We start from the raw sequence: 22,115 nt of genomic DNA, 5'->3' as shown, positions 1-22,115 counted from the left end.
CTGGTGCAGTCACAGGCCTTGGGCTTGGCAACAGATGCACCATACCAGAGGGCTGTCTGGCAACAGCATCACATCACAACACTGGCAGGTCATGACCCAGACCACACTGTCTCCTTAGCTTCCTGCTTCTGCCCCACTTCCTGCTATATAAACAAACCATGAGTTCTAGAATTCTCACACAGTGGAGATGCCCTGCCCCCAAGTCCCATTATGAGAACCAGTGAGAGCTGTTCCCTTGCTTGCTATGGCCTGTGAGCAGGGAGCTCTTCAGGGCCTCGCATCTCCATTTTCTTCTGCCAGGGCTGACAGTCACCTCTATGTTGAAGGTAGGGCTTTGGGAACATGAGAGAGAGGCAGGAGGACTCTGCTTGGGTACCCATGTCAGCCGTCCTCATGCCTGAAGGGCCTCCATTTGTTCTTGATGAGCACCTCCTCACCAGACTGCGTGGTGTGCCAAGTGTGGGGACCCAGACAGTGTCAAGGCAGTTCCAGTGTGCAGGTGACCATGGACATGAGGAAAGAGCCTTATTAACGAATAATCTGTGGAATGGGTGAGCTCGTTAGGGAGGCACAGTCTCAGAGAAGCAGGATTTGTGCTGAGGGCAGTGTGGTGTGTAGGTGGCCGCTCAGCCATGGAGGGATCATTCACACGCTTACGTCTCAGCAGCCCAGGAGGTGGGCCATTTCACTGTGGGAACCTGCGGCCCAGAGAACTAAATGCTTATGGAGCCAGGATTCAACACTGATTTTCAATAGACTCTTTGGGGGTAAAAATTTTGGACCCCATGTGACAAAGTCTGGGATCCCACCCTAACTGACCACATGTAATATTGTGGTGGCAGCCCTTGGCAGCATATTTCCCCTTGGCAGAAAATATGCTGGCATGGCATCTGTTGGTAGGGATGTGTCCCCCAACTTAGGGACTTTGTCCTTTTTCCTTACTGTGTGACTTGCCTTCCCAGACCACTTCCTTAAGTGAGGGACTGAATGAATGAGTGCCGTCCTGCTCTCTGCTGTCCTCAGGCATCTGTGGCGTTTGGGGCTGGTGAGGCTGTGCACTGCTCCTCGTTGCTGATGGCTGTGCCTGTGATGATGTGGGGGTGAGGAGCTGCGACCTTGTAGGGATGGAGGTCATGAGCCAAGACAGGTGTCTCCATCTCCATGTGTGAGTGCAGGTGGTGAGATCAGAATACAGCTTGTGAGTGGGAGTGCTTGGACTCTGGAACTCTGAGAAGGGGTGGAAGTGATCTGCAGTGGTCTCTTGGAGCCGCTAAGTGTCCCCTGTGTGTGGAGTCATATCACTGTGCCTTTGAGAAGATTGATCTGCAGCATCTCGTGCCCCCAAATTAATCCATCCTGGTTCCCTAAAGATTCAGCTGCTGTACTTGGTGCTGGCCTCTCCAAGCTGAATCCTGCAAATCTTGCATAAGCTTTTGGGGGAAGAGATCAGAGTCAGTGTTGTCCTGGAGGTGAGTTCTGCGGAGTGCTATTTCCTGAAATGGAAGAACCCACTACAGTTGGGGAGCACAGAAGCAAAGCCCAACCCTCCCTCCTAGAGCTGTCAGTTCCTTCCTTGCCCCTCACTGGCCCCAACGGCAGGAGTGGGAGGAGAAGGGGCTGCATTGAACTAGATATGAGATTTAGATTTTCAAGTGGTGAAGTTCATTCTGTGGGACCCTGGCTCTCCAGGGCCTTAGCCTTGTGAGAAAGGAAAGGGCAAGACTTTGGAAGCCATCTCTTTCCTCCCAGAGTCTCCATTGGGGTAGGCTGTAATCTGAAACAAGGTAGCCATAAACCAACCACAGTATATGAGAAAGGCTGGAAAATATAGCCACCCCACCTCGGAGCAGACAGAAAATAGGACAGCAAGCCGTTGGCCAGAGACATGGGCAAGAATGGAGCGATGAGAGGGCAAGGTAGACAAAACTCCATGGAGATGTTGGGGCCTGTGTGGGTGCCTGTGGATCCCTGTAGGGAGCCACTGGTTGAGGGTAAAGGTGACCAGCCTCAGGTATGGCAAGGAAGCCAGCCACCCACATCTGATAGCAGTACCGAGAGCCCTTGGACATGGTGGAACAAGACCAGACATCAGTGGTTTGGGACTCTCTGAGGGACTGCTATGAGGCATGGCCCAGTCGATGTTTCTGCTAGTGTATGGGTTGCAGTAGATTATTAGCCTGCTCTGTTTGTTCTTGTATCCTCTCCACCACCACCATAATTCACCTCCTGCACCTTCCCCCCATTCCTAGGCAAGGACAAGCTTTGCTTGCTGCTGCTGAGTCCCTGAAGCTCTGGGTGGCACTGCACACTGAACTGCTTAGGGAAGCACTTGCTGGAACCATGTCTGCTTGAGACAGTGTAAACACATGTCCAAGTCTGCATGTAATGAGGAGGTCTCTGACCTCCCTGTGACGGCTTCTAGACCAGTTCAAACTTGACAGCAGGTTATACATTGATAAAAAACCTTTTTGTCTTTAATCTCAGTCTCCAACCTTTGCTGTAGAATTTCTCCTTTTCCTGTCCTCAATGATGTTGAGTTATTAAATACTAGTCCAGGAAGGTCCAGTTCAAAATCTCAGTGTCGTAGCCAGTTCAATGCAGGCCTGTCTCCACCCACTCATGCTTTTGGGGCCAGTGAGGGGCAAGGAGGGTACTGACAAGCATCTTTACTCATTTCCTGTTATAGTCACAGAGAGCACACCTCCAGGGCTGGTGGTCCATGGAGGCAGGCCCTGGAGTTGTACAATGTGACATGACTGTCCATTGCTTTCTGGCTACAACTGACTAGCAGCCCTGACTAGCAGCCCACCAGTGTGCCCCATCACTTAGTGCTTGACTGACTCTCATCCCTCTGATGATTCTCTTTTCCCTTTCACTCCCCTAACCTTTTGCTTGTGTTAACAAGGGAGAAGGGATGACTCCTGGGCTGTTGGATCGGAACAAGCTCTGGAGAGGTTGTCTGGTCCCCATTGTTTGGAGGCTCTCTTTTTAGCATGGGGCTCCTGCTGCCTCTGGGCCTTTGGTTGCCAGTTTGGGGGTGGTGAGAAAAGTCCCTCCCCACGTGTGCAGGTGGCAGTGGCTGCTTGTGACGGCTGGAAGTCTGAGGGCTGCCCCTTGCTGCCCAAGAGTCTGCATGAGGCTGGCATGGCTCCCTCTCTACCTTTTTCCTAAGGGTCCTGGTCCCGGGGTTGTGGTCAGACTAACATCTCCTGCAAGAATGTGAACGGAAATCTAGTGGAGGTAGGCAAGTGGCCATGGCAGGTGAGCATCCTGTTCCTGGGCATGAACATCTGCAGCGGCTCCCTCATCCACCGCCAGTGGGTCCTTACAGCTGCACACTGCTTACAGAGGTCAGTCAGGGTGGCCAGCGGTCTCTGGGGCTCTGCTTTTTGGCCTGGGAGGCCCCGCTCAAATCTGGTAATCCGGGAGTAGGGGCCTGGCTGGGTAGCCCTGTGCTCAACTTGTGTCTCTCTACCTGTTCCATGTTTGACCTCACTGCTGGTGATCTGCCTCCTACCTGTGACCCTGCAGATCCAAGGACCCCTCATCATACTCCGTGAAGATGGGAGTTCAGAGCCTCTCAGAAAATGGTACCGAACGTCCAGTCGCTCGCATCATGATTCATGAGGATTTCACTAACCTCTCCCAGGATCTTGCCCTCCTGAAGCTCAGGGACCCTGTCTCCTGGTCCCCACTCATCCAGCCTGTCTGTCTACCTAACCCCAAACTCAAGCCATCTTTTGGATCCCTGTGCTGGATGATCGGGTGGGGAAAAGTGGATATTCATGGTGAGTGAAAGCAGGCTGAGGTCTCAAGACACCTGCCTCTTCAGAACATAGCTCCACCAGGGGCTCCTCCATCCCATTCCTTTATTCACTCCATCAGCAAACATTTCCTGAACACCTAAATGTGCCGCACATTATCCTGAACTCTGTTGGTGGGAGAATATATACAGCACCCTGGTGTAAAAGACACCCATGATGTCCACGGATCTCAGTTCCCAAAGTTAAGCTAAATCCAATGTCAAACTCTCACCTTGCAGCCTGGAAGGAAATTAACTTTGTTACTGGGATGCCCTGTCTGCAGGTGGCACAGGGGCCATGGTCTCAGGGGCTACCTAGACATTGGGTAGCCATTTACAACACTTGTTGCCTTGAGCACCAAGACTTCCTGTCCCCTGTTGGTGTCACTCTGAGGTCCTAGAATTGAGGAGCCTTTGTGGGGTCCTGCCTTCCAGGGGGTGGCTCTGTCTAGGCTTTAGGATCTTGCCACCTTGGCAGGTAGCAATGGAGCAGTGCTCAGCCACTCATGCTCATGAAACCTGAATCCTTGGCTTCATTCTGTGCCTGGATGTTGTTCTGAGCCCCTCAGGAGACTTTTGCTTAGACTTTTTAATGCGCTTGGGCATTTTCAAAAGTCAGACTGCAGAGTGGAGCCTTTGTGAATCACTATCCTAGGAAATGGCTCTGCCTCCCACTTTATGAATCTGGATAGCTCCCAGATGGAGATGAGCTGAAGAGATAGTGAGGCAGGATCTCTCTCTCTCCAGTGAACCCACAGTCCCCCTACAGCCTTCAGGAGGTGGCTGTCAAGATCATAAATAATGATATCTGCAATCAACAGTACAAGTTCCTCTTCCTGACAAACCAGAAGAAGTTACTTGGGAATGACATGATTTGTGCCACCTCACATTTGGGCATGGACACCTGTCAGGTGAGCAGTGTCTAGACCTGGGCAAGAAGGTGACTTTTAGGGGTCATGCATTCTTTCTCACATGGCACTGGGGGATTAAAAATCGCCTTTCCCTGGGCTTCCGTTTTCCCACTCTGTAAAAATAGGGATGAAAATACTTTTCCCTCCTCTCCCCAATTATAGTTAATAATGGCAGTACTTACAGGGAACTGATGGATGATAGGCTGTGCGTACTTTCATCTTTAATAGTCATTGCCAAATTGCTTTCCAAAGTGATTGTATTAATCTATATTCTTACAGCAGTGTTTGAAAATTTCATTGCTCTATATCCTTGCCAACTTTTGGTATTGGTCAGACTAACATGTTTTCCATTCTGAGAATGAGAACTAGAGAACTAGTATCCTATGGTGGTTGCATGTACGTGTTCTAGTTACTAGTGTACTTGTGCATCCTTTCATGTGTTTATTCACCATTCATGATTCTTTTTCTGTAAGTCACTTGTTCAGATATTTTATACATTTTCTATTGCTTGCCTTTTTCTCTTTATTATATTTTTATATTTTGGATACTGACTTTATGTTCATTATATATATTGCAAATATTTTCTTTTTGAAATCATTTTATATATACTGTCTTTGCTGAACAGCAATTTAGATTTTTTAAAATATTTTGTTGAAGTATAGTTGATTACAGTGTTGTGTTAGCAATTTAGTTTTTATTTCGGTCAAACATATATCCATATTTTCCCCTTTTGGCCTATGCTTATTTAAGAAATCCTTCATTTTCCTGAGGTTATAAAGACATTTTCCTATGTTTTCTTTTTCCTAAAAGTTTGGAAATTTTGGTTTCTACATTTAGGTCTTGAATCATGTGTATTCATTTCATGAATAGTGAAAGTTAGAGGTCTATTTTTCTTTATTTCTGTGTATGGACTACCAGTTTTTCCCAGTGTCATTCAGTGAAAAAACCATTTCCTCTACAGGGTGTCACCACTAATCTCATAAATCACATTTCTGTATACACAGAGGATAATTTCTTGAATTGGACGTCTTAACTTTTTTTCATCTTTAATACAAGTGTTTCTTTTGTTTTTTAAAATTGAAGTATAGTTGATTTATTGTGTTAGTTTCAGGTATATAGCATAGCAATTCAGTGTTTTTGCAGATTATATTCTATTATAGGTTATTACATGATAATGAGTATAATTTCTGTCCTGTACAATATATGCTTATTGCTTATCTATTTTATATATATTGAATAGTAGTTTGTATCTGTTAATCCCATACCCCTAATTTGTTCCTCCCTGCATCCCTTCTCCCTTTGGTAACCACAAGACTGTTTTCTGTATCAGTGACTGTGTTTCTGTTTTGTGTATACATTCATTTGTATTCTTTTTTAGATTCCACATGTAAATGATATCATATAGTATTTGTCTTTATCTGACTTATTTCACTAAGTGTAATGTTCTCTGGGTTCATCCACATTGCAAGTGGCATTATTTCATTCTTTTTTTATTGACTGAGTTATATTCCATTGTGTGTGTGTGGGTATCATATCTCCTTAAGCCAGTTGTCTGTTGATGGGCACTGGAGTTGCTTCCATGCTGTTAAAGTGCTGCACTCAATATGCCAGCAAATTTGGAAAACTGAGCAGTGGCCACAGGGCTGGAAAAGGTCAGTTTTCTTTCCAATCCCAAAGAAAGGCAATGCCAAAGAATGCTCAAACTACCACACAATTGCACATCCTAACAAGATCATGCTCAAAATCCTCCAAGCTAGGCTTTAACAGTATGTAAACTGAGAACTTCCAGATGTACAAGCTGGATTTAGAAAAGGTAGAGGAACCAGAGATCAAACTGTCAACATCTGTTGGATCATAGAAAAAGCAAGAGAATTCAAGAAAAACATCTGTTTCATTGACTACACTAAAGCCTTTGTGTGGATCACAACAAATTAGGGAATTCTTAAAGAGATAGGAATACCAGACAAACTTACCTGCTTCCTGAGAAACCTGTATGCAGGTCAAGAAGCAATAGTTAGAACTGAACATGGAACAATAGACTGGTTCAAAATTGGTAAAGGTGTGTGTCAAAGCTGTATACTGTCACCCTGTTTATTTAACTTATATGTGGAGTACATCATGTGAAATGCTGGGCTGGATGAAGCATAAGCTGAAATCAACATTATCAGGAGAAATATCAATAACCTCAGGTATGCAGATGACACCACCCTTATGGCAGAAAGTGGAAGAGGAACTAAAGAACCTCTTGATGAAGGTGAAAGAGGAGAGTGAAAGTGAAAGTCGTTCACTTACGTGTGACTCTTTGCGACTCTGTGAACTATATAGTCCATGGAATTTTCTAGGCCAGAATACTAGAGTAGGTAGCCTTTCCTTTCTCCAGGGGATCCTCCCAACCCAGTGACTGAACCCACGTCTCCTGCATTGCAGTCAGATTCTTTACCAGCTGAGCCCCAAGGGACGCCTAAGAATACTGTAGTGGATGGCCTATCCCTTCTCTAGCGGATCTTCCTGACCCAGGAATCCAACCAGGGTCTCCTGCATTGAGGTCGGATTCTTTACCAACTGAGTTATCAGGGAAGCCTGGAGAGTGAAAAAGCTGGCTTAAAACTCAACATTCAAAAAACTAAGGTCATGGCATCCGGTAACATCACTTCATGGCTAATAGATGGGGAAACAGTGGAAACAGTGGCAGACTTTATTTTCTTGGGCTCCAAAATCACTGCAGATAGTGACTGCAGCCATGAAATTAAAAGACTCTCGCACCTTGGAAGAGATGCTATGAGAAACCTAGACAGCATATTAAAAAGCAGAGACATTACTTTGCTGACAAAGTTCTCCTAGTCAAAGCTATGGTTTTTCCAGTAGTCATGTATGGATCTGAGAGTTGGATCATAAAGAAGGCTGAGCACCGAAGAACTGATGCTTTCAAACTGTGGTGTTGGAGAAGACTCTTGAGAGTCCCGTGGACTGCAAGGAGATCAAACGAGTCAATCCTAAAAAATATCAACCCTGAATATTCATTGGAAGGACTGATACTGAAACTGAAATTCCAATACTTGGGCCACCTGATGTGAAGAGTCAATTCACTGGAAAAGACCCTGATACTGGGAAAGATAGAAGGCAGGAAAAGGGGATGACAGAGGATGAGATGGTTGGATGGCGTCACCAACTCAATGGACATGAGTTTGAGTAAACTCTGGGAGATAGTGAAAGACAGGCAAGCCTGGCATTCTGCAGTCCACGGGGTCTCAAAGAGTCAGATACAACTGAGCAACTGAACAACAACATATTAAATCTGTAGACTGAATAGTATGGCCATTTTAATAATAATAATTTTGAAATCCAAGAGCACAGATTATCTTTGCATTTCTTTCGGTCATCTTCAGTTTACTTCATCAGTGTTTTATAGTTCTCAGTGTATAGGTCTTTCATCTCCTTAGTTAAGATTATTCCTAGGGTTTTTTTTACATGATTTTGAACAGGATGGTTTTTTAATTTTCTCTTTCAGATATTTCACTAGGGTACAAAAATGCAACAAATTTTTGTATATTAATCTTGGATCCTTAAAACTTACTGAATTCATTTATTCTAATAGTTTTGGATGGAAACTTTAGGGTTCTTAATATAGAGTATCATGTCAACTGCAAATGTGACAATTTTATCTCTCCCCTTTCAATTTGCATATATTTTATTTCTTTTTCTTGTCTGATTGCTATGATAGGGCTTCCAGTACTATATTAAATAACAGTGACCAAAAAAAAAAAAATAACAGTGACATGAATGGGCATCCTTGTCTTCTTCCTGAATTCAGGAGGAAGGCTTTCAGCTTTTCACCATTGAATATTATGTTGGCCCTGATTTTGTCATAAATGACCTTTATCATGTTGAGATATGTTTCCTCTATACCCACTTTGATGAAGGTTTTTATTATGAATGGATACTGAATTTTATCGAAGTATTTCTTGGCATCGACTGAGATGATCATGTGGGTTTTCTTTCATTTTGTTAGTATGGTGTATCACATTGATTGATTTGTGTATGTTAAACCATCCTTGTGACCCTGGAGTAAACCCAATTTGATCATGGTGTATGATCTTTTTAATGTATTGTTGGATTCAGTTTGCTAATATTTTATTAAGGATTTGTGCATCTATATTTATAAAAGATGTTGGCCTGTAATTTTCTTTTCTGATCTTTATCTAGTTTTGATATTAGGGTAATGGTGGCTTCATAGAATGAATTTGGGAGTATCCAAATTCACTCTTTAGTTTTTTGGAATAGTTGGAGAAGAATAGGTATAACTTTTCTTTTTCTGTATTTGATAGAATTCCTTAGTGAAGCTGTTCAGACCTGAACCTCCAGGGAAGTCCCTAAAAATAAACTGATTCTTTTTTTTTTTTTTGCCTCATGTGGGATCTTAGTTCCAGGACCAGGGATTGAACCCATGTCCCCTCAGTGGAAGCACAGTCTTAACCACTGGACAGATCTGAACTTTTGTTTGCAGGCCATGTTTTTGTTTGTTTATTTTACAGAATCTGTTTCACTTATAAAGATTGTGATTAGTCTATTCAAATTGTCTGTTTCTTTTTGACTCAGTCTTGGCAAGCTGTATGTTTCTAGAAATTTGTCCAGTTTTGTCCATTTCTTCTGTATTGTCCAATTTGTTGACATTTAAGTGTTTATAGTATTTTCTTATGATTTTTGTATATCTATGATATTGATTGTTATTTCTTTTCTTTCTTTCTTATTTTGTTTATTTGGGTCCTCTTTTCTTTTTGATGAGCCTGGCTGAATGTTTATCAAATTTTGTTAATCTTTTCAAAAGAAACAGCCCTTGGTTTCATCCTTCTTTTCTATTTTTTAAAATCTCTGTTTTACTTATTTCATCTCTGGTCTTTATGATTTCCTTCCTTCTGCCAACTCTGGAATTTCTTTGTCTTTTTTCTAATTCTTTTAGGTGGTAGGTTAGGTTGTTTATTTGAAATTTTTCTTTTTTTTTTTTCCTTGAGGAAGGCCTGTATCACTATAAACTTCTCTCAGAATGGTTTTGTCTTTGATATCATCACTGACTCATTGATTTTTAGTAGCATGTTGTTTAGTCTCCATATATTTGTTTTCCAGTTTTTCTGTAGTTGATTTCTAGTTTTATATTGTTGTGGTCAGAAAGATGCTTGATATAATTTCTATCCTATTGAATTTGTTGAGGCTGGTTTTGTGACCTAGTGTGTGAAATAACCTGGAGAACATTCCATGCTCACTTGAAAAGAGTGTGTATTCTATTTTTTTTTTTTATGTTGTGTTCTGTAGATATCAAGTACAACTGATCTTTGGTGTCACTTAGGAACTCTGTTGCCTTATTGATTTTCTTTCTGAATGATCTGTCCTTGGAGATCAGCGGGGCGTTAAAGTCTCCTATTGTTTCTGCATTATTGTCAGTTTCTCCCTTTATGTCTGTTAGTATTTGCTTTGTGTTTAATTGCTCCTTTATTAAGTGTGTGTGTTAACAAGTGTAATATCCTCTTCTTGCAGTGACCCCTTTATCATTATATAGTGTGCTTCTTTGTCTTTTATTATGGCCTTTGTTTTAGAGTCTGTTTTGTCGCATATGAGTATTGCTACCCCCACCTTTTATCATTTCTATTTGCATGAATTCCATTTTCTGTCCCCTCGCTTTCAGTCTGCATATGTCTTTTGCCCTGAACTGAGTCTCTTGTAAGCAGCGTGATGAAGGGTCTCATTTTGTGTTTTTGGTATCCAGTAAGTCACTCTATGTCTTTCGATCAGAGGATTTAGTCCATTGACGTTTAAAGTTTTTATTGGCAGGTATGTACTTATTGCTATTTTATTCCTTGCTTTCCAGTATGTTTGCAGTTCTCACTTGTTCCTTTCTTCTTCCTTTTGCTTTTCCAATGTGGCTTGATAATTTTCTTTAATAGCATGCTTGAGGTCTTTTCTATTTGGTTTTTGTGTATACACAGCCTATAATAAGTATGCTTTTGATTTGTGGTTACCATGGAATTTATATATGTTGATCCATAATTATATCTAGTTGCTTTAAAAAGAAGTCATTCAAGTTCAAATACATTCTAAAAGATCTCCTTATTTACTCCCCTCCTCCAGATTTTGTGTTTTTGATGTCATATTTTACATCTTCATGCTTGCCCCTTTACTGTTTATTGTGATGATAGCTTATGGTGAATGGTGTCAGATTCATGATCTCTGAAGATTTAGCTTTGGGACCAGGGACCAGGCATGATCACTCAAGAGCTTTTGCATAGCAGAGAATTACTGAAGTGAAAAAGGGACAGAGAAATCTTCTGACATAGACTTCAGAAGGGGAATGGAAAATGCCCCCATCCCTATTCTTAGCAAGGAAATTATATATATTTTAATTGGTTATTACAATAAATTAAATAATGTCTCAAGATTGTAAAGATCTTACTAGACCCACTCCCATAATATACATTTTAAGATAACAGGATTAGTCAGAAGGTTTTCAGGAAAGAGAAACATGTCCTCAAGCAGGATACATTATTGTTATATAATCCTGACTAAGGAATATAGAAAAAAAAGTTTGTCCTTTCCTACTCCTTGAGAGCCTCAGACCCCTTTCTCCTCCTTGGGGACCCTGGACTTTTTAATCAACCTGCCTAGGAATTGACTGTCTCAGTAGTTATAGGTACTTTTATAGTTTTTTGTTTGTTTTTTATTCTATGTTTTGAATTATTTAAGTGATCGTCAATGCTTACTATATAGTTTGCCTTTCCTGTTGGGATTTTCCTTTCCCTATAGATTGTTTCTTTTCCATTTAGAGAAGATGCTCAACATTTCTTTTAGAGTGGTTTAGTGTAACTGAATTCTTTAAGTGTTGCTTGTCTGAGAAATTTTTTTCTCTCTATTTCTGTTCTAAATTATAATATTGTTGGGTAGAGTATCCTAGGTTTCAGGTCTTTCCCTTTTCATGAATTTGAGTATATTATGCTACTTCTTTCTGGTCTGCAAAGCTTTTGCAGAGAAAGCAGCTGATAGCTTTAAGGGGGTTCCCTTGTACATGACTCTGTTTTTCTCTTGCTGCCTTTAGGATTCTCTCTTTAACTTTTGCCATTTAAAATATTTATTTTATGGCTGTGTTGGTTATTTGTTGCTGCAAGTAGGGGCTAGTAATTGTGATGCAAAGGCTTCTCATTGTGATGACTTCTCTTGTTGCAGAGCGTGGGCTCTAGGTGGGGTAGGCTTCAGTAGTTATGGTGCACAGGCTTAGTTGCCCCACTACATGTGGAACCTTCCCAGACTAGGGGTCCAACCCATGTCCTCTGTGTTGCAAGGTGGATTTTTAACCACTGGACCACCAGGGAAGCCCTGATTTTTGCCATTTTAGCTATAATATGTATTGGTGTGGGGATGTTTTGATTCACTTTGTTTGGGACCCTCTGTGCTTTCTGTACCTGGATATGTTTTCTCCTTTAGGCTTAGGAAGTTTTTAGCCATAATTTCTTCAAATACATTTTCTTTTTGTAAAAATTATTTATTTGACTGTGCTGGGTCTTTGTTAATGCATGGGCTTTCATTCGTTGCGGCGAGTGGGGGCTCTTCTTCATTGTGGTGTTTGGGCTTCCTATTGCGGTGGCTTCTCTTTTTGTGGAGCATGGGCTCTAGGCACACAGGCTTTAGTAGTTGTGGGGCATGGGTTCAGCAGTTGTGGCTCAGGGGCTCAGGTGATCCACGGCATGTGGGATCTTCCGGGACCAGGGATTGAACTCATGTCCTCTGCATTGGCAGGTGGAATCCCAATCACTAGACCACCAGGGAAGTTCCTTCAAATACATTCTCAATCCCCTTCCCTCTCTTCTCCTTCTGGAATTCCTATTATGCATACATTGGCACCTTTATGTTATACCCATAGATCTCATATTTTGCTTTATTTATTTATTTTTTGTTTTTCACTTGTCTCTCTGCTGTTCAGATTTGGTGATTTCCATTATTCTATCTTCCAGATCTCTTATGTATTCTTCTTTGTTATTTTGTTGGCTATTCATTGCCTCTAGAGTGCCTTTTATCTCAGAAGTTGATTTATCTATTTCTGATTGGGCCTTCTTTGTAGTTCTGCTTTCTTATTAAAATCATCTATGTTTATCCTGATATTCTGTCTTAATTCACTTAGCATTTTTTAATTACCAACTTAAAAACCATTTATTTATTTGGCTGCACTAGGTCTTAGCTGTCGCACGGGGAATTGTCAATCTTCATTTCGACATGTGGTATCTTTAGTTGGGGCATGAGAACTCTTACTTACAGCACATGGGGTCTAGTTCCTTGATCAGGAATTGAACCCAGGCCCCCTGCATTGGGCACGCAGAGTCTTAGCCACTGGACCACCAAGGAAGTCCCTATTACCAACTTTTTGAACTCAGTGTCTGGTAGACTGATTATCTGCTTCATTATTTGTTCTACAAAGGGGTTTTCTTTTGTTCTTTCAGCTGGGAGTAAGTTTCTTTCTTTTAATTTTACTTAACTTTCTCTGTCTCTATGAATCTAGGTGAAACACAGTTGTCTGCTGTGGTCTTCAAGGGGTGGTGTTTTTATGTGGAAGTGTCCCTTCATAGACTGTGTGTGCCCAGTGTCTTTGGTGTGAGGGCTGGATTTGATGTGGATGCCAACCAAGTCTTTCCTCATGGTGTGCTGGCCACTATCACCTTGACAGAAGGTGTGGCTGCTGTTAGAGGAGCTAGAGACTGTGCAGGGTGTGAGCTGGGATTTCCTCTCTGCTCCCTCTGTGTGGCCGCCCCGTCAGGGGTGGAGTTTGCTCCCACATTGCTGGGAAACCCTGAGGTCGAATCCAAGCTAATTCTGTTCCCTTTAAGTATGTGTTTTTCTTCTCCCTACACTGGGGCTTTTGCCCCACAGGAGGGGAGTGCTGGAGTAGATGGGGCTTGTGTGCTCACACAGGGCTGTTGCACTGCCAGTGTAGGCTTCGGGGGCTCCGCTCACACGTAGCCCAAGACTGAGTCTTTCCTCTGCTTGGTTGTCTCATTCCGGTGCTGTGTCGTGGTGTGGAATGGGAGTGGGGATGGTGGTGTTGGTTGCAAGGGTTCAAGTGGCTGTACTGCCACCAGAGGCCCAGGCTGTCTCTGTGGTGCTGTTTGAGTAAGTGTCAACCATGGCCACTGTCCCCACATTTGGACCCCACCCTAGGCCCCTGTGCCGCCTCTGCCTTGCTAGACTGAGTCTTTTCTCAGGACCCAGCTGCCCTCCATTCTGTGCCAAGCTGTGGCATCACGCGAGTGGGGTTTAAGTTTAAGGCAGTAAGGCAGCAGTCATTAGGCAGACGTCTCTCTAGCTTGTCATTAAGCTAGCACTGGCACACTCCTCGTGCGTGGCATCTAGGTTTCTCCGGCCTATCTGTCCCAGTGATTCTCCCAGCAGCCAAGGGCGCTTGTCTCCTCCGTGTAGGACCCCAGGACTGGGATGGCCAGTCTATGGCTTGACTTGCTCACTGCTCAAGGTGAGGTTTTACTGGGCAGTCTTTCTTCTCCTCTTAGACCCCTTTCAGGGGCACAGGTCCTGACCCGATGCTTTTTTTCCTGTCACACTTGGTTACATGGGGATCCTTCTTGCAGCCTTGGTTGTCCAGGAGTTCTGCCAGTTCCAGATGGATCTTTTTCAGATTCTTTTCCTGTATGGACCATTACGGAGTATTGAGTAGAGCTCCCTGCGCTATACAGTAGGTCCTCATTAGTTATCTACTGAGAAATTTGACTTTAAATCAAGTCTAGCTTTGTGCTTATTGTGTGGATGTGTATATTCTGATTTCTAAACTGAGACATTTATATGATAGTGTAATCACAGTGATTATGATTACAATAATCACAGTGAGCAAAACATTCTGATTCTGCCCAGTTTTTACCCAGGATCAAGGCACAAAGGGGGTTCAAATGAAGATGTTTATTGTGTTCAGTGTACCATTTACACTTTTCCCTGTCCTTTGCCCATGTTTTTCTATTAAACTACTTTTCTTTTTATTGATTTGTAAAAACTGTAGATATTATATGCTGTGGGTAATTACTGGTAAGGAACATCATGTCTTTTTCAACTTAATTTTAGTGGCTTATAAAATATGTGTATATACACACACATACTTATGGATAGAGAAGATAAGACAAATATGGTTAAACATTAAATCAGTGGGTCTGAGTAAAAATATTAAACTCATAACTGTTTGTAAGTCTTTTTTTGTTAATTAATTAATTTGACTGTTGGTTCCCCTGGGCCTTAGTTGCTGTGCTCGGGCTTGCTCTAGATGCGGCGAGAAGGAGCTGCTCTTTGTTGCGGTGGAGCGCTGGTTCCTTGCTGCGGTGGCTCCTCTTGTGGAGCACAGGCTCTAGGCTCGGGCTTTAACAGTTGTGGTGCACGGGCTTAGCTGGTCCGGACCTGTGGAATCTTCCTAGACCAGGGATCAAACTCATGTCCCCGTCATTGGCAGGCGGATTCCTATCTACTGCACCACCAGGGAAGTCTTGTAAGTCTTAAATTACTTCAAAATCAAAGGGTTTTTTTTTTTTTTTTTAACTTTGGAAACAGGAAGTTTTAACCGTTTGTGAAGTGCTTTACAATTTCACCCTACTTGTTCATGATTTACCTTCTTTGGGTATGGATTTGTTCTTATAGAGTTAATTATAATTTCCATATGTTCACATTTATCATTATTTCTCTTAGTGATTGTAGTTTTTGTGCGGTGCTTAGAAATCTTTCCCACTCTAAGATTTTTAAAATTCTTTACTCATATATGTCCTTAATTATTTTCTTTAAATATTTTAATTTTGATTCATCTGAAAGGCTGAGAGAAGAAACCAGTTAGGTCAACAATTTTTATTGAATACTTTTTTGGGGCAATTAATTAGAAATGCCCTCTTTATTATATTATACATTTCCATCTTATTTTGTGTATTTCTGCCCTTTGCAGTCTCATTCCTATGCCACCACCACTGTTTTAAAATTATTATTGCTCTACAATTCCTTTTTGTGTGTAGTAAGGCAAGTCCTCCTTTATTATTTTTATTTTAAAGAATTTACCTGGCTATTCTCCCATGTTCATTCGAATTGAACAATCTTTGTCTCAAGGTATTTTCTAATTTCTTCTTTGATTTCATTATTGACTCACTGGTGTTTTAGTAGCATGTTGTATAGTCTCCATATGTTCTTTTGTCCCCATTTTCTCTTGAACAGTCTTAGTATAATATAAAAGGAAAGTCATGTGGTGATTTTGGTGAAATTAATAGATTGATTTGGGAAAATAGACCCTATTTTGCTTCATTTCTTTGTGTCCCTGGAGCAGCAGTTTATACAGCTTTCTCCATATAGTTATTGCATGCCCGCTTCTTAAGTTTATTCCTAGGTGTTTCATGTCACCTCTCTGTCATGAGCAGTTTTTTTTTCAGTGTATTTTCTGTTTGTATTATATCAATATATTGATTTTTGTGTGTATTTACTTTATAATAAGCAAGCTTCCTAGGTATAGTGGATTCTCTTTAATTTTGTAGGCCCAGAAACATATCATGTGCAAACAATGATAAATTTGTCTCCTACTTTTCAATATTATGCCTATTTCTTTTTCTACTTTTTTGCAATGTCAAAAATCATATTCCAGAACAATCCCTCTGTCTTCCATGAGACACTGTGCTATCTTGTTTTAGTTATATGTCTTATAAACAATATAAGGCTCAGTGCCTTATACTTTCCAACACATTAGGGAGGCTTTTCTTTAACCCATTTATCACGAAGAATATTTCTTTTTATACCCCTCACTTTATGTACTGGTTTGATTCTTTTTCCACTCCACTTTTCCCCTGTAGTTGTTTAGAAGTTGTTGTATTTCAGGGTCATTCTCCTGTTGGTCACCTGATAGTTTCCACACATGTATTTAAATTTAACACCCAGGGTTAATCAACGTCTACAGCTTCCTCAGAAGAACAAGAACCTTCCTTCCTTTTGACTTGCCCTACTTCCATCCACCAGACTCATTTTGTTGAAAACATCTAGGAGTTCAGCTCACTGAACCCTTTTATTATATCCCAAGAGTTTTTGCTGACTCTCTTGGGCTTTCCAGGTCTATGCCCATGTAAGCTGTGATTAGTGATGATTTTGCCTCTTTCGTTTTCATGATTTTTACTTTTTCCATTATTCTGGGTACTGTCCCTGAAAGCAGCCTGGAATTGTGGCTCTGCTTTTTCTTGTTGCTGACCTTCTTGGACGTGCTTCCCACACTTCATTCTGAAGCATCTTGCTAAGATGGCATAGCATCTGTGGAAGACAGAGCAAGTGCTTTCTGTTTCACTGTGGCATTTTATTTCAGGAACGCACGCTAAACTTCATAAAACGTGTTTTCTGGAGCTATCAAGATGACTTTATACTCTTCAGCATGCTAAGCTGGTTCTGTGAACAGACCCCCTCGTGTCCATTTACCCTGCCTGCTAGGATCAGCCCTCCCTGGTCACTGTGTGCTTTGGTTTCATTCATCTGTTGTGTTCAGATTTATAACCTCCTTTTTTAGGATATGTTTAATTTCTTTCTTCATCCAACAGACCACCCTGTACTGGGCCCTGGACCAGACACAGGACGGTGGTGGCGCACAGCCCAGGAAAGGGGCCGCAGGGAGCCGCAGCATAAGGCGCCATACACGCAGTCAGCATTGTATTTTGTTTGCCTCCAGGGAGGCTGGGCTGCATTTAAGGTGTGTTGAGAAAGGCACTCCCCTTGTTAAATTATAGAGTCACAACTATGCTCCACTTGAAAGTACAGTCTATGTTCTAGAACATTTGAAATGACATAAATTATCTGCTCCTTGAATGCTAGAAAGAAGTTGCCTGTAAAACCACATAGACCTGTTCTCATTTGAAGGGGTAGTTCTTGAGCAGTATTTTATGTTATTTTGTCCATAGTTATTGGCTTATGATTTGTATTTTCTTAGGAATTATTCACTTCATCTAGAATTTAAATCCATAAAGAGAAAGTTATTAACAGTCTTCAGATCCTAGAAAGTGTATTTTCCCTGGATCTGATTTTAATCTCTTCTACTTACACCACAAAATATTTGCATTTTCTTCCTCTTTCAATTTTCCTTGGTAGGACTTAAAAGGTATTTATCTATTTTGTTGTTTTTTAAGAAAAAGTGATTGATTTTATTTCTCAAGTCTATGATTTTTTTTGCTTTCTAATGCATGACATCTCCTTTTTGCCTTTATTAATTCCATTTTAAGTGTCTTCAACTGAATGTGCAGTGATAAATAATTCATAATAATTTATTTTCATTCCCTCTTGTTTGATGTTAAAAGTATTTAGACTAAGACTATTCTGTGTGCAATTTTGGCCCACATCCCATGGGCTTTGCAATATATGGTATTCTCATTTTTCTGCATTCCAACTGCAGATTTTAATTCTGTTTTTATTTTAGCACTTTTGAAAGTTAATTTTTTCCCTCTGAGGGGGGTGTTTCACATTTTTTTTATTGGGTTCTGGCTTTATTTCACTGTAATAAGAGAATATCCACATAGGATCCTTCTTTTGCCCTCCAATTTTCTCTCTCTTTTTCTCTGACTTTTCTTTAACTCTAGATTCCCAGAGTCCCGTCAACCATATCTCTCAGGTAAGGGTCCTCACACTATCATTACTAGCTTAATTATCACTGGCTTGATTTTCCCCTTCATCTTCCATTTTCTCTCCCCACATAAGGCCCCTACTGAAATGTGTTTGCTGCTGCTGCTGCTGCTAAGTCGCTTCAGTCGTGTCCGACTCTGTGCGACCCCACAGACAGCAGCCCACTAGGCTTCTCTGTCCCTGGGATTCTCCAGGCGAGAATACTGGAGTGGGTTGCCATTTCCTTCTCCAATGAATGAAAGTAAAAAGTGAAAGTGAAGTCGCTCAGTCATGCCCAACTCTTAGAGACCCCATGGACTGCAGCCTACCAGGCTCCTCCGTCCATGGGATTTTCCAGGCAAAAGTACTGGAGTGGGTTGCCATTGCCTTCTCTGAAATGTGTTTAGTAATGTCTTTAAAGATGTTTGTATCTTTGAAAAATGTGTAGCATGATATATGGGTATTTTAATTTACATAACTGATGTTGTTCTACATTCCCTTCCTGTATTTGTTTGTTGAGGAATCTCAGTTTGTTAGAGAACCCACATTAGTTTTATTCTTTTGAGTCATTTTCCCCATGTGCCCTATGTCAAATCTTTCTCTCTTCTCCATTTTGGGAGGAGCCCATAATTTTCAGTTACTTTCAGTTAGTAAATGTCTTGTCTTATTATAAGCCTCAATTTAAAAATCACTTTGATTTAAACTTCACCAAGCCTGCTCTACCTCCCTGGAGTTTTGTTATGGTGGGGTCCAAATTAATTTTTCTCTGTCAATTTCCCTACCACCTACAACAGAGACCTCCTTTTGACAGTCATGACACTTTCTGGAGCATGTGCCAGGTTTCCTCACTTGCAGGCATCTGGCTGGCTCTCCATTGCCCCCGTGGTCTATTTTTCTATTGCTATGCTAGTGCCATAGTTTGTATAATTATAGCTTTGAAATATATCTAACTCTGGTTAGATATATCTCCAGTCCCCAGCCTCTCCAGTTTGCTCTTTTTTTCTCAAACTTGTCATAGAATTCATGGCCTTTATCCTTTAATATTAGTTCTAGAATCAGATTGTCAAGGTCCTGAAAAAATACTGGTAGCATTTTACTTGGAATTGCTTGAATGTTAGAGGTCAATGCAAGAACTGACATTGTCACAATATTTTGACTGTTTCACTCTCTAATGAATAGAGATAAAAGATATTTATAAAATGTGTTTGGAGAACAAAGAATAACACAGTCAATACCCATACCTTCACCACCACGCCTACAAAATAGTGCATCACCAGAAACTTTGAGGCTCTCATGTGATGATTTCTGAATATCAAACTCTGAAGGCTCTGATGCTGCTTTTGGTTTTTTCTGCTGGCTGGCATTTGCTCTTGGTGCCTCAACTTCCCTGTGTGTGGGGTGATGTTTTAAGAGTGATGACATGCTCTTTAGAGTGTTCTTCATGGGAGTTTGCTGAAGCACGGCTTGAAAAGTGAGGTCCTTCAGACAGTATCTATATTTGCTTCTGCCAGGTACCAGGGCATAAAGCCAACCAAGAACCACTTTTAACGATGTTCTTGGCTCAATTTTTTTTAATCACCCAGACAGTGTGAATTTGAATTACAAGTTCACATGAGGGCAGGTGTTCCCAGTTTATCCTCACGCAGAAGGTGTGGTCCTTTTTGGCAGGAATAACTTTTTGCAGGAGGTTTCCTCTTGGGCTCCCCATCTTGAGCAGGCTCTGAGCATTTTGTCTTTTGCACCCATGAATGAGGCTGTGAAAACCAAAGCTCAGTTTCACTGGGTTTGGTCCATGGCCTTGGGGCAAAAAGTCATCTTCTGGGCTTTGCTGTCAGCTCTCTGGGTTTCAGCCCTCCCTTGGGTTTTGCAATCTGAGGAGTCTATTTTCTTGCCAGCTCACCCATGCATTTAAAATAATAATTAAAAAAAACTCACATGTTATCTTCAGCAAGTGGGATAGGGAATCTAGCCTTCCATGCTGCAGGAAGCCAGATGCTGAGAATTGACAGTTTTACATTGTTTTAAATTGCCTCACCTAAGAACAATAGTATATCTGTATATTAATGTAGGTCTTCCTTTATCTTATTAAGTATGATTTTATTTTTCCTTACATATTTTATGCACTCTTCATTAGATTATGTCTTATAAATCTTGGTTTGCTGCTGTTGCGGCTGCTAAGTCACTTCAGTTGTGTCTGACTCTGTGCGACCCCATAGACGGCAGCCCACCAGGCTCCCCTGTCCCTGGGATTCTCCAGGCAAGAATACTGGAGTGGGTTGCCATTTTCTTCTCCAATGCATGAAAGTGAAAAGTGAAAGTGAAGTCGCTCAGTTGTGTCCGACTCTTAGCGACCCCATGGACTGTAGCCTACCAGGCTCCTCCATCCAGGAGATTCTCCAGGCAAGAATACTGGAGTGGGGTGCCATTTCCTTCTTCAAATCTTGGTTTATATTACATTAAAATATATATGTATTCATATAGGGAGGGAGGGAGAGCATGGGATATTTTTCTGATTTATAAAACTTTTCAACAATACTAAAAAGTATAGGATAGTTTAAAAAATCATAAACCCATCATCAGCAGAAATAAAAGCTGTTACCTTTTGATGTTTGCTGTTGTAAACATTATTCTTACATTTGCCTCTGCTTTTCATGAAAAGAGGGGGAACAGATTTGCATTTCAAATAGTTCATTATGCCAGCAGGATGGTAGGAAAGGAGAAAGTCAAGGGTAACACCTTGGAGGCCCACCACAATTTAGAGAGAGGGCAGAGGAGGGGACCAGGGAGTTATGGTCAGAGGGTTAGCAGGGGAGTGAAGAGAGGCCAATGTGATCCTGAGCTCAGGCCCCAGAACAGCGCTTCCATGTCACAGGGCAGGCTCCTAGCTATGCCTCATTATTGGGACAGCACGGGTCTAATACAGCTCGTGTTAAGAACATGGCCTGGGAAGGTGCAAGTTTATTTGTCCAGGACCTGCAAGGAGGCCCTCCTGCTGCCTCTCTTATGCCGCCCTTACTCCCCTCCACAGAGTAACTCTGGCAATTCCCTGGTCTGCCAAATGGACAACACCTGGATTCAGATGGGGGTGGTGAGCTGGAGCTTTAGCTGCAACCGGCGCCGCTTCCCAGGTATCTACACCAGCACCTCCTACTTCACTGACTGGATGAAGAAGCAGATCGGTGATGTGAAGTTCGTCAGCAGGGCCGGGCCTGCCTGCCTTAGCCCGGTCTTCCTCACTAGTTCCATCCTGCTAATCTCCTTGGGCTGCCTGTGGCTCCTGTGAATGTTTCCTGGGCGTCCCTTCCGGATGCAGCTGCTTCCTCCCCTCTGCCTGTCTTGGAGACTGGAGGAGCACAGGACAGCAGGGCAAGTCCATGGGGGAGGGTTCCAGAGCCACTGTTTTTTCAATTGTTCAATGAAGATGCTCTTGAACTTTGTGTAACCGAAGCCATCCTCTTTTTTCTTGACTCTGGCCAGAGCCTCCCCACCCCCAAGAGGCTTGGCTGTCTTCTCAAGGGTAGCCTCCCTGATAGTCTTCCTTGTACTTGTACTCAGCCTGTTACCCTCTCTGGGCTGCAGTTGCCTCTTCTACCAATATGAAGCTGGGCTCTGTGATCCCCACTCTCTGCTTAGTAACCCCAGCGCTCCAGCAGTCCCCAGGTCCCCATGGCCATGCCCTGGGTCTCTGACTACAGTTTCCCCTCAGTTCCTTACTATGAGGGTTGTCTTCTTTCCAGGAAACTCAAAATGACCAGACCTGCACTTGTGGATTC

The 22,115-nt window shown here is 42.1% G+C and overlaps 1 protein-coding gene across 1 annotated transcript; it reads left to right on the top strand.

Annotated features, from left to right (window-relative positions):
* The first annotated feature begins 244 nt into the window (after window positions 1-244).
* On the top strand, window positions 245-21,625 carry LOC128056355 (serine protease 46-like). Its single transcript, XM_052649120.1, has 5 exons — window positions 245-326; window positions 3,173-3,350; window positions 3,532-3,788; window positions 4,550-4,713; window positions 21,371-21,625. The coding sequence occupies exons 1-5, from the start codon at window positions 245-247 to the stop codon at window positions 21,623-21,625; spliced, it is 936 nt and encodes a 311-aa protein (XP_052505080.1).
* The last annotated feature ends 490 nt before the right edge of the window (window positions 21,626-22,115 follow it).

Source organism: Budorcas taxicolor, chromosome 1 (genome assembly GCF_023091745.1).
Source record: "Budorcas taxicolor isolate Tak-1 chromosome 1, Takin1.1, whole genome shotgun sequence".
Lineage (NCBI taxonomy): Eukaryota > Metazoa > Chordata > Mammalia > Artiodactyla > Bovidae > Budorcas > Budorcas taxicolor.
The sequence above is the reverse complement of the archived record's forward strand: the minus strand, read 5'-3'. Positions and strand labels throughout refer to the sequence as shown.

Excerpts from the sequence above, each read along its gene's own strand:
- LOC128056355 (XM_052649120.1), top strand. The coding sequence starts at position 245 with ATGGCCTGTGAGCAGGGAGCTCTTCAGGGCCTCGCATCTCCATTTTCT. Across the intron at positions 3,351-3,531 it reads GCTGCACACTGCTTACAGAG|ATCCAAGGACCCCTCATCAT; the intron begins GTCAGTCAGGGT and ends GTGACCCTGCAG. Across the intron at positions 3,789-4,549 it reads GGGAAAAGTGGATATTCATG|TGAACCCACAGTCCCCCTAC; the intron begins GTGAGTGAAAGC and ends CTCTCTCTCCAG.